The 12,078-nt window shown below is 43.1% G+C and overlaps 1 protein-coding gene across 1 annotated transcript; it reads right to left on the bottom strand.

Moving 5' to 3' along the window:
- Positions 1-703: 703 nt before the first annotated feature.
- On the bottom strand, positions 704-10,704 carry tspan33b (tetraspanin 33b; the record flags this gene model as incomplete). The annotated part of the gene is made up of 8 exons (XM_084171094.1): positions 704-956; positions 1,975-2,136; positions 4,265-4,393; positions 4,939-5,034; positions 5,570-5,644; positions 7,546-7,673; positions 7,893-7,950; positions 10,609-10,704. 8 exons carry the CDS (start codon positions 10,702-10,704, stop codon positions 888-890), a joined length of 813 nt encoding a protein of 270 aa, XP_084027220.1. The 3' UTR covers positions 704-887.
- Positions 10,705-12,078: the final 1,374 nt, after the last annotated feature.

Below are 12,078 nucleotides of genomic sequence, written 5' to 3'. Positions count from 1 at the left end.
GATGTCCAATGGTCTCCTGTCAGGGCGATATGATTTACTTGAGCCAAGACCTCTTTCCTTTTTTCTTTTTCGTTTTCATAGAGCTCGTGGATTTTCTTCATAACTGTGGCTCTTGACGGTGGCTTATAGAATGAGTCTTGAGACGCCACTTGCAAAACATCAAGGAAACCTGAGTCTTCTACAATGCTAATGGGTCTACAATCCTTTGCAATCCATTTTGCTATTGTGTTGGTCAAATTATCTGAGGTTGATTTTGTTAATTGCCTGCAAACATTCAGCGTGGTCTGGCGCAAACCACTTGCTGAATCTGACCGCCCAGCAAACGCATGTTTGGCGTTGACATGGTACTTCAAGCTTGAACAGCTCCGGTGAAATTGAAACTCCTTCTTACAAATCTTGCAAATAACCTTGTACTTGTTAACTGTACCATCATCATTCTTTTTATATTTGAATCCGTCAATAGGCCCACTTTGCTCACCTTGCTCCATCTCGCCTCTAGCTCCCAACCACTTTCCTGACCTGAATAATTTGTCACACTGCGCATGCGTGAAATGCGTTAAAAAAATTGACGTAATTAACAGCAAACAACTAATTAACGTCGTTAACGCGCTATTTTTGACAGCCCTAATATATATATATATATATATATATATATATATATATAGTAATGTAATAAATAAACACTTCCAATGTCAGCCTTTAGTCATGTAAGTCCAGCATACAGTAAGCTGAAACAGACTTCCATACGGTCTATACAGTACACCACTAAAACAGTTGCTCTGAAGGCTGTGTAGTGGAACTGTAGAGTGACTCTCCTCCAGTAGCCAGTAGTTATTCTCTCCTAGTTCTTCTGTTCTTTTCTCTGTGTTGATCGGGCCATCCTCTTCTCACAACATTGAGTTGATCTCATCCTGGATTTGAGAGATGAGGATCTGGGAGAGCACAATGCCTGCAATCTGACAGAGACAAGAACACACTCTGTCTAGTTTTGTCCAGAGCCCTGTATATTGAATAGGGTGCCATTTGGGTCTTAGCCTTAACTCACTCCAACAGCCACTCACTTACTGAAGGAAGACTCTTAAGAAAAGCTTAATACGGCTTCCTAAGAACAGTCTCTGAAGGTCAAAGCTTGTATGGCTTTACCATGTACAGTGGATACAATTCTATTTCTTTGCAAATTTCATCTAACGTCTCGATGAAAACAGACTGGAGAGTCTGATAGTTATTCTTTGAACTTAACACATTGTGTTTGCTCTAACATGCATCAATAGGAGCTTTTCGTGCCAGTGATCACACGATGGGGTAATGTGTACAACAGTGAAATAAACGAAGAGACAAGGAAAGTACGGAGTGAATCCTGCTCTTGAAAACGACACAACATCAAAGCTGTTGGAATTGTAATGCAATTGTTTTGACGTGACTCGTGGGTAATTTACACACTTCCCTCTCGGAGGAGACCAAATCAGTGGTATATCAGAGCGAGGGAGAGGGATAGAGAGAAAAGGGGACAGATGGAGAGACGGTAGTGGGAGAGAGGAGTGGCAGACGTGAGAGAGCAGATGAGAGAGAGAGAGTATGAGCAGCCCCTTTCATTAGTGACTGTACAAACTGCACACAGCACTCTGTGAAATTAACTACTGTACCAGCAGACAAGAAGGGGAGAGTCATACAACTTAATTAAACACCAACTTAAATTATCCCACATTTTGAAAGCTGTTCAAGGCTATTATAGAGCTGTGATTCATGAGCGTCTCACACTCAGGATGTGAGTGAATATAGGCATGGATAATAGCTTACATGATGTGGTAAAGTAGGCCACCATCTCAGTTGAGCTTTAACCAAGTGTTGGGTTTTATATCATCCAAACCTGAATCTAAAATCTGCCTGTGCATGATTTCTGTTGTATGCAGACCCACTATGAGAAGGAGGTGTTCTCCAATCCACGTCTGTATGTAGCCCTTGTGTATGGGTTACCTGAGGCAGGGAGAGACCCAGAGCTAGAGCCCCCACCAACAGAAGGTGGGACTCAATCCACAGAACCGCCCTGTCTGCACAACCCACTGGATAGATGGACTTGGTGGCATCCAGGTAGTTCTGAGTCTGGACCCCAAAGCCACACATGGTGTTGATCACAACCTGTGCAGAGACAAAATAACATTAAGACATCATACATAAGTAATCATGATGCGCTGTTGACTCAAAACAAAGATAATTTACATTATAATAACATCGTATGATTGAATTATAATGAACTACATCTACTTTAATTAATTGTGATTAATTAAACTGTTATAATTACCATGCAGTTACAGCATGTGAGCAGCAGATTGCAGCACTACCTCAGTTCTTATCATGTTTAGTGAATGGGTTTCTGAACGCGTTGCAAACGGTCAGTGTAATTCTATCCAGAGTGAGAAATCGTCTATGCTTTTGTCTGTAGATCTCCATTTAACAGTATGTTTTCATTCTTTCCAGTAATGAGGCTAATGTCAGCAATGATACATAATGACCAGTGTGTGTGTGTGTATGCATGTCTATATCTATGTAAGTTTAGTGACCTTAACCCATCCCACTTCAAACACCAACGCTGCGAATTCAGGGATTAGCCCCTACCGGGACACGAACCCAGGTCCAGCGACTGTCAAATCAAATGTTATTTGTCACATGCGCCGAATACAACAGGTGTAGACCCTTACAGTGAAATGCTTACTTACAAGCCCTTAACCAACAATGCAGTTTTAAGAAAAATAAGTGTTAAGTAAAAAATAGAGAACAAATGATTAAAGAGCAGCAGTAAAATAACAGTAGCGAGGCTATATACAGGGGGTACCGGTACAGAGTCAATGTGCGGGGGCACATGTTAGTCGAGGTAATTGTTACACCAAGGGATCCAAACCCCTTAACCAGGTTGCTGTCGGGTTAACGTTGTACATACAGTGCCTTCAGAAATACCCTCAAAATACACATAATTCCACATAATGTCAAAGTGGAATTATGTTTATTTTTGATATTTTTTACAAATTAATTAAATGAAAAGCTGAAATGTCTTGAGTCAGTAAGTATTCAACCCCTTTGTTGTGGCAAACCTAAATACGTTCAGGAGTAAAAATGTGCATGGGCAAGTTGCAGCGGAGGGTGCAGAGCTGGTGGCCGGGGTAGGGGTAGCCAGGTGGAAAGCATGGCCAGTCGTAGCAAAATGCTTATTGAAATTCTCGATTATCGTAGATTTATCGGTGGTGACAGTGTTTCCTAGCCTCAGTGCAGTGGGCAGCTGGGAGGAGGTGCTCTTATTCTCCATGGACTTTACAGTGTCCCAAAACTTTTTGGAGTTAGTGCTACAGGATGCACATTTCTGTTTTAAAAAGCTAGCCTTTGCTTTCCTAACTGATTGTGTATATTGGTTCCTGACTTCCCTGAAAAGTTGCATATTGCGGGGGCTGTTCGATGCTAATGCAGTACGCCACAGGATGTTTTTGTGCTGGTCAAGGGCAGTCAAGTCTGGGGTGACCCAGGGCCTATATCTGTTCTTAGTTCTGCATTTTTTGAATGGGGCATGCTTATTTAAGATGGAGAGGAAATAACTTTTAAAGAACAACCAGGCATCCTCTACTGACGGAATGAGGTCAGTATCCATCAAGGATACCCGGGCCAGGTCAATTAGAAAGGCCTGCTCGCTGAAGTGTTTTAGGGAGCATTTGACAGCGGACCCATTAGGGACGCAAGCAATGAGGCAGTGATCGCTGAGATCCTGGTTGAAGACAACGGAGGTTTATTTAGAGGGTAAATTAGTCAGGATGATATCTATGAGGGTGCTCATGTTTACGGATTTAGGGTTATACCTGGTAGGTTCTAGCAATGATCAACAACCAATTTGAGAGAGCTTAAAGATTTAAACAAAAATTATGTGCAAATATTGTACAATCCAGGTGTGCAAAGCTCTTAGACTTACCCATAAAGACTCACAGCTGTAATTGCTGCCAAAGGTGATTCTAACATGTATTGACTCAGGGGTGTGAATACTTATGTAAATGAGATTTCTGTAGTTCAGTTTCAATAAATTGGCAAACATTTCTAAAAACATGTTTTCACTTGGTCAATATGGGGTATTGTGTGTAGATGGGTGAGATTATTATTTTTTTTTAATTCATTTTGAGTTCAGGCTGTGACACAACAAAATGTGGAATAAGTCAAGGGCTATGAATACTTTCTGAAGCCACTGTATGCATGTATGTATGTTCTGAGGTGGCTGGAGGCGCCCACCCACCTCTCCTGGTACGGGGGTGCAGCAGGAGTAAGGCACAGCACAGCGCTCAGAGCTGGGGTTCCCCTGGGTGCAGTTGAAGTACAAGTTCCAGGACCAGTCAGTGTAGTTGTTCCAGCCACAGCACTTGAACTGAGAGAAAGAGACCGAGAGAGAGGTATAATTAGAAACATCGTCTGGTACATTCTCTCACTTTCCCCTCCTCTTGGGAGGACCCACCAGCAGCCGAAGTGTGCCAGTATGTGCAGATGGAGGAACATGCGAGGGGAGACGCAGGATGCATTGAACAGCATGTTACTCAGGGTCTTTTATGTGGAAAGTTTGATTGAAGCTGGGGTAACGGACCTTTTGATCTGCGGTCACTCTGTGTGGTGTCCTGGTTAGGTGTGCTGACATGTTCAATCAACCTCCCCAACGGGAACAGGTCAGTTGTAAAGACTTCAAAATGGCGTTGTGTGCCCATTGGGTCTCGCTCGAATGAACTCAACACGGGTGTGATGTGGTTTAACTTAAGAGAAAATAGCATGGTATGTTAGTGTGGAATGTAGTGGAATAGATTACCTCTCTCTGAATGTAGTGGAATAGATTACCTCTCTCTGAATGTGGTGGAATAGATTACCTCTCTCTGAATGTAGTGGAATAGATTACCTCTCTCTGAATGTAGTGGAATAGATTACCTCTCTCTGAATGTAGTCCATGAGGTTCTGCAGATCCAGGTCATCCCTGTAGTGCACAATGGCTTTATTCACGAACTTTCCCAGAGCGTCTCGTGTCTGGGGTTACAGAGCAGAAGGAGGACAGGTATGTAAAGTACTATGTTCATGTAAATCGGCTTGTTTGATTATGGGAATGGCCCCTAGGGGACATGTTGAGAAGGCTTCACGTAGGGGGCCCTTGGGCTGGAAGCGCTGGCTCCTAATGTGCTATGAAGGGTGTAATAACATATGCTTTAGAGTGGTAATAAGTCTGCGGTCCCCCTGGAGAATCTCCCCCCTCTCCCCCTACATCCCCTCTCCCTCCCTTGCTGTCTGTCACTTGCAGCATGCCTCTGCGCACCTCCCGAATGTCATTAGCGGCAAACGTCCTGGAAAAGATCTTGTTGAAATTGAACATTTGGTTCCACTTTGAAGTGGCAGAGCGTTTGAATCATTTAGCGGATGGGGAGAGGATGCTGCGAGCGTGGTTAAACTGCCCTGTTTAGCAGCGGAGGGAGTGCAGACACGAAGACAGCAGATGGAGAGAGTAGGAACTAGACAGACACCAGGCTGTAGACGCAGTACCGGACCCCAGGCAGTGTAGAAACAGTACCTGGTCTGAATAGAAGAAGCCCAGGACAGCTATGGCCAGCTGAGTGAGGAAGACCAGTGTCAGACTGAAGGAGAACTGGAGAAGAAGAGAGCAGACACATATGCTGACAGTCAGTGGGTTAGAGAGGTACGGCATGGACGTTACAGAGTACCACATAAATGGTATTCTGTCAGAGGCAGGTAGGTACAGAGTTGCCCATAAGTTGCCCATACAGTGCCTTGCGAAAGTATTCACCCCCCTTGGCATTTTTCCTATTTTGTTGCCTTATAACCTGGAATTAAGGGTTTGTATCATTTTATTTACACAACATGCCTACCACTTTGAAGATGCAAAATATTTTTTTGGGTGAAACAAACAAGAAATGAGACAAAAAAACGGACAACTTGAGCGTGCATAACTATTCACCCCCCCAAAGCCAATACTTTGTAGAGCCACCTTTTGCAGCAATTACAGCTGCAAGTCTCTTCGGGTATGACTCTATAAGCTTGGCACATCTAGCCACTGGGATTTTTGCTCATTCTTCAAGGCAAAACTGCTCCAGCTCCTTCAAGTTGGATGGGTTCCGCTGGTGTACAGCAATCTTTAAGTCATACCACAGATTCTCAATTGGATTGAGGTCTGGGCTTTGACTAGGCCATTCCAAGACATTTTAAATGTTTCCCCTTAAACCACTTGAGTGTTGCTTTAGCAGTATGCTTAGGGTCATGGTCCTGCTGGAAGGTGAACCTCCGTCCCAGTCTCAAATCTCTGGAAGACTGAAACAGGTTTCCCTCAAGAATTTCCATCCATTATTCCTTCAGTTACCCAATCCCTGCCGGTGGAAAACATCCCCACAGCATGATGCTGCCACCACCATGCTTCACTGGGGATGGTGTTCTCGGGGTGATGAGATGTGTTGGGTTTGCGTCAGACATAGCATTTTCCTTGATGGCCAAAAAGCTCAATTTTAGTCTCATCTGACCAGAGTACTTTCTTCCATATGTTTGGGGAGTCTCCCACATGCCTTTTGGCGAACACCAAACGTGTTTGCTTATTTTTTTCTTTATGCAATGGCTTTTTTCTGGCCACTCTTCCGTAAAGCCCAGCTCTGTGGAGTGTACTGCTTAAAGTGGTCCTATGGACAGACACACCAATCTCTGCTGTGGAGCTTTGCAGCTCCTTCAGGGTTATCTTTGGTCTCTTTGTTGCCTCTCTGATTAATGCCCTCTTTGCCTGGTCCGTGAGTTTTGGTGTGCGGCCCTCTCTTGGCAGGTTTGTTGTGGTGCCATATTCTTTCCATTTTTTAATAATGGATTTAATGGTGCTCCGTGGGATGTTCAAAGTTTCTGATATATTTTTATAACCCAACCCTTTTCTGTACTTCTCCACAACTTTGTCCCTGACCTGTTTGGAGAGCTCCTTGGTCTTCATGGTGCCGCTTGCTTGGTGGTGCCCCTTGCTTAGTGGTGTTGCAGACTCTGGGGCCTTTCAGAACAGGTGTATATATACTGAGATCATGTGACAGATCATGTGACACTTAGATTGCACACAGGTGGACTTTATTTAACTAATTATGTGACTTCTGAAGGTAATTGGTTGCACCAGATCATATTTAGGGGCTTCATAGCAAAGGGAGTGAATACATATGCACCACTTCTCCGTTATTAATTTTTTTGAATTTTTTGAAACAAGTTCTTTTTTCCTTTCACTTCACCAATTTGAACTGTCCATTACATGAAATCCAAATAAAAATCAATTTAAATTACAGGTTGTAATGCAACAAAATAGGAAAAACGCCAAGGGGGGTGAATACTTTTGCAAGGCACTGTAAGCGCTGTTTCCAGTCCTGACCTTTTGACATTTTCCAATCAAGTGAAAAAGTTGTTGTACTGAATATCGTTTAGGAGCACCTTCTTCCTACTGTACCGTCTTCACATGTATTGTGTCAAGGTGGATTGAGATGAAGACTGAGTAGAATATGAAAAGCTTGGTCTTACCGTCTTCAGAAGGTGAATGTTTTCTCGCAGGGCTCCGATGCAGCCACAGAAGGTGATGAAGAACATGACCACGCCCACCACGATCAGAATGATCGCAGGGTCAATCAGGAACGTGTCTCTGACAGTGTCTGCAAGAGATGAACATAGACAACCGTGTGGTGTGACCCACTAACACAACCTACTTTGAGCTGGGGGATCTTTCTGGGCACCACCACTGGTGATTCATTAACAGTTTCATATTTGATAGAAATGTCATGAAATTATGATTGCAGAAAGTTTCGGGTATTGATTCATATTTTCAGATGCAGATTCATGGCTTGGAATATGCAGAATAAAATGGGTCATACCTGTTGCTTTTTGAGCTTTTGCATATACCCCTATAGCAACAATCAGCAAGGAGAAGACCTGAAAGAGGACAAGAAATCAGATATGCATATAATCTCCTTAAAATAGTAATAACTATTTTTGTAGATCGGGAACACTTAACTCTATTCAAGCTGCATCACGGAAGTTCAACTTTACAGCGTGATTGAAATTTAAAGGCAATGTTCCCTATTTAGCGGCAACTGCGTTCACGATAAACGCTGCATATGTTGGCTCAATCTGAAATTAGCTTTACAGATTAAATAGAGCCCTTAAAGTGCTGGTATTTTTAGTTGTAGTTGTTTTTGTTGTTGCCGTTTTCAACCCTGGGCTTCGGGCAATTCATCATCAGTCCAGCGGTGCCTTCAATTCTCCTCTCTCCATTTATTTTTGGAATTGTCTGGTTCATTTGTCAGCTTTTGCTGTGTAGTTTCATCCTTGCCAAACTCATCTCAGACAGGAGTTGTTCCAGCTCTTCATTGTATTTCTGTTAGTTTTTTTACCGTCTGGCAGACAGAGTATGGGCAACCCTAATCTTGGAGCTAGAGTCCTTGGAGCTAGCCCTTGTCAGTAGGTGTACTCTGTCAAAAAGCACAGCCCTGAAGGAGTTAAGAGTTATGTTGTCAGAATCAATTTTCCTACATGATTGTTATATCACCTTGAATGATCATTTACATGACTTGCCTTTTATTTACAGACCCGCTGATTGGCCTCCTGATGGTCAATAGTGTGTGGTCCTAAGAGGGCTTGTACACCAGAAGGATATCTCTGTGACATTAATTGCACAAACTCCTAAATGGAAGCCCATCCATCTATTTAAACAGACAAAAATGGTTGTCTCACATGGCACGAACAATTAAAAATCAAAACAATCTAACCATTATTTATACAGGTTTGTCTCGTTGAGATAAAAAATATATTTTGCAATAGAGACATGCATTGACCATTAACAATCATAGACATCTTTGCTTGATAGATAGTATGGTTTGTTTGCGAGGAGGATCTGTGTGGGTTATGCACACCAAGGACATCAGTTTAAATAGTTTGTTACATTTTAGTCATTTAGCAGACGCTCTTATCCAGAGCGACTTACAGGAGCAATTAGGGTTAAGTGCCTTGCTCAAGGGCACATCGACAGATTTTTCACCTAGTCGGCTCAAGGATTAGAACCAGCGAACTTTCGGTTACTGGCACAACGCTCTTAACCACTAAGCTACCTGCTGTTGTGTGCTGTCTTTCCATCTTGGAATCATCAACGCCTGAAAATAGTTGCTGTCATGACCTCCTTGGTTGGAGAGCAAGACCTAGCAACAGTGTACTTTTCCATTTACATCCACACACAAAACAGCTTGATTGGAGCTCCAGTGTTTTCAAGGTCATCAAATAAATCAATACTGTAATTGTTGCTCTTATGTTGCCTGTGATGCCCTCTTGGCTGGTGGGCTGAAACATGACTATTGTATACAATTGGTCTGTGCTGGGAATAAGGGACACTGGTGAAAGTATTCCAGATATGTTTCCAGGCTTTGAACAGGGAGAAACGGTCGTGGATTGTGTTGGGGCGGGCTGAGCCCCTGGATGAGCTGAGCCAGGCCAGGGGGATGAGACAGGAACAAAAGGCTGTAGCACTGCAGTCCAGGGCCTGTCTCAGATATACAAACACAACTAGCCCAGTGATGTTTGGCTGCCACCGGTCCCCTGGCCTGGACGGTTCAATAACACACTCTGCATCTCTCTGTTCTCTGTCTAGACATGGATAAAGAAGGATTGATAGAGCTGGGTTGCAATATATTCCAGATGGGATTTGTTCCTGCACAAAGAGCCAATGGAACTTCAATGCGACTCCCATCCCATGAGTGCTTTCGTGTCTCGTCTAGCACATAATCTCTGTCCTAGCCTTTATCTTATTGCAGCTGTCTGCTTCACCCATAGAGATAAAACCCAGTGTTATCTCTATGGCTTCAACACCATGCACCATCATCAAGCCCCCTGTCTATCTGCCGCATGGCCACACACTCACAATGACAACATGGCCATGGTCATGTGGGCTTTAGGACAGCCATTCAGCCCCTGTGCCTGGTATGAGAGATAATCGGCCTATAGACGACATCACAATGCGCTTATCAGAAAATATGCTCTTTAACAAACTGGCGTTCAAGACTTACTAAACACACAAGCTCTTCATTGAATAAATACAATACAGGCTAAATAGCTTATACTGTAGGCTAACTGTAGGCCTACAGTACAAAAACGTGTAATTTTGGTCATGTAAAAGATAATAACCATTCCTCAGCACATTTAACAGTTTAGTGTACATTTTACACCAACCCAAAGACTTGTAGCAAGTTTTGAGTATTAATTAACGGTGCAAAGTTCATGAAGAACCATTGAAATGAGACAGTAATTTTTACCCACAACAAGTGTCAGATTGATATATTGTCGATGTGAATGCCTAAATGTTACAGCTGTGAATCATCCAAACAGGGAGCATCTGCCTGCTGTTTGCAGCCCAGGTAATCTTTCTGAATTTTATCTCTGCATGTTTAATTCATGAGCTTTTAGCTTGAGAGTGTATTTCCCTGTTTTTAGAGGTGCAGCATTCTGTTGCTTACATTAATCTACAGCCAGAACACTGGTGCTTAGGGCTTATGTTTGTTACAGTATGTGATTAGAGGTCTTCAGCCGAGCGGCTCCACTTACCCAGAACAAGAAGCTGAAGAAGAACAGGAAGTACCTTATCCAAGGGTTGATGAAGGAAAAAGTCTCGGCTCGGTTAAGATTCAGTTTCCTATCCATTTTTTTTATTTTCTATGCTCCAAAAAATATAAATATACCCAGAAAACTTCCAGGTCTCCCTCGGGAAAAAGGTATTCTGACCTCAATGGCACTTTCCGGTTAAATAAAAGTTAATAAATAAAATAAAACCCTCCAAAAACAAGCACAGAAAAGGCCAGCCAAACCCCAGAGATATTTAACCACCATGCGAATCAGCTGCTGTGTAAAGTTTGCAGTAGCTGCTGCCTAAAAAGGGGGGCTAGCAGCTGTGACGCTGCCCTGCTATGGCTGGTAAGCACCAGAACTGTCCTGCAAGCCCAGGAATCAGGTTACACAAAATATCTATGGCCTCAGTGCTGCTGAATGGCCAATTGGCCCAGGAGCTTTGGTGTATTGTCAGCCTGTCTGTCAACCTGGTCTTTATATATATATATATACCTAAAGGGGTCCTAAAATTCATAATCAAATAGCTAAATGAACCATAGTATGACCATCTTAAAACTATTCAATTTGTCAGCTTAACACCACCCCCCAACGTCTTAGACTCTAAAGAATTAAGTAACCATACCAAACGTAATATATCATACTAATTTGAGTGTCCCGGATTTACATTTACTATGTTACGTCTAGTCTATGAGACCAGGCTGCAGTTAAGGACTACAGTGTAACCGACTGAGAGTAGCCTACAACAAGAGAAACATCTAGCCAAACCAAGTCCCTGTGATCAATATTAATCTGTGGGTATATATAGGTTGTCTAGGCCCAAGAGGCTGGACATTGTGTATTGACTGTGGCCGGAATCTAAAGCAATTTCCTTTTTAGTCGACATCTGCAGCGTTTTACCATAAATGTGATCTCTGTGAATGTCATTTTCTGATTTCTTAGTATGGGCCTACCCAATGAAAGTGGCCTTCAACAATGTGGAAATGTATATGTGACCTAAAAAAGCATCCTCATGTCCTGCTCTCTCTCCCTGTAGACTTAAATGTTAACATCTGCTGTTGGGATGTTGTGGTCCCCTTGACCCCCAGTGAGTGATGCCCTCTGTGCTGGTTGTTGGATCCTGTCCTGGATGCTCTCAGGCTCATCCTGGCTGGTTGACAGGTAACCCATTCTGAGACTGGACAGGAAAAGGTAGTGAGGTCATCAAGCAGTCCACTCTCAGGCTGCTGGACCAATGGCCTCTCTACCCTACGGAATACTTCAGAGCACCTCAGGTATTCAAGGAGGAATTGTAAGAAGGCAATTAAGAGTATAAAAGAAGATGACGTCACAAGGCATGTTGTCCCCAAACCGTCACCAACAATAGTAGCTCATTGTCAGCCTTAGCAAGTGATTGATGAGAGAGATTCCTTCAGCAATATGTGGCTGAAGCCTGATGGAGAAAGAGTGTCT

This window comes from Coregonus lavaretus (genome assembly GCF_964263955.1).
Source record: "Coregonus lavaretus genome assembly, chromosome: 11".
Taxonomy (NCBI): Eukaryota; Metazoa; Chordata; class Actinopteri; order Salmoniformes; family Salmonidae; genus Coregonus; species Coregonus lavaretus.
Note: the sequence above shows the minus strand (reverse complement) of the source record. Positions and strands in the feature narration are given on the sequence as shown.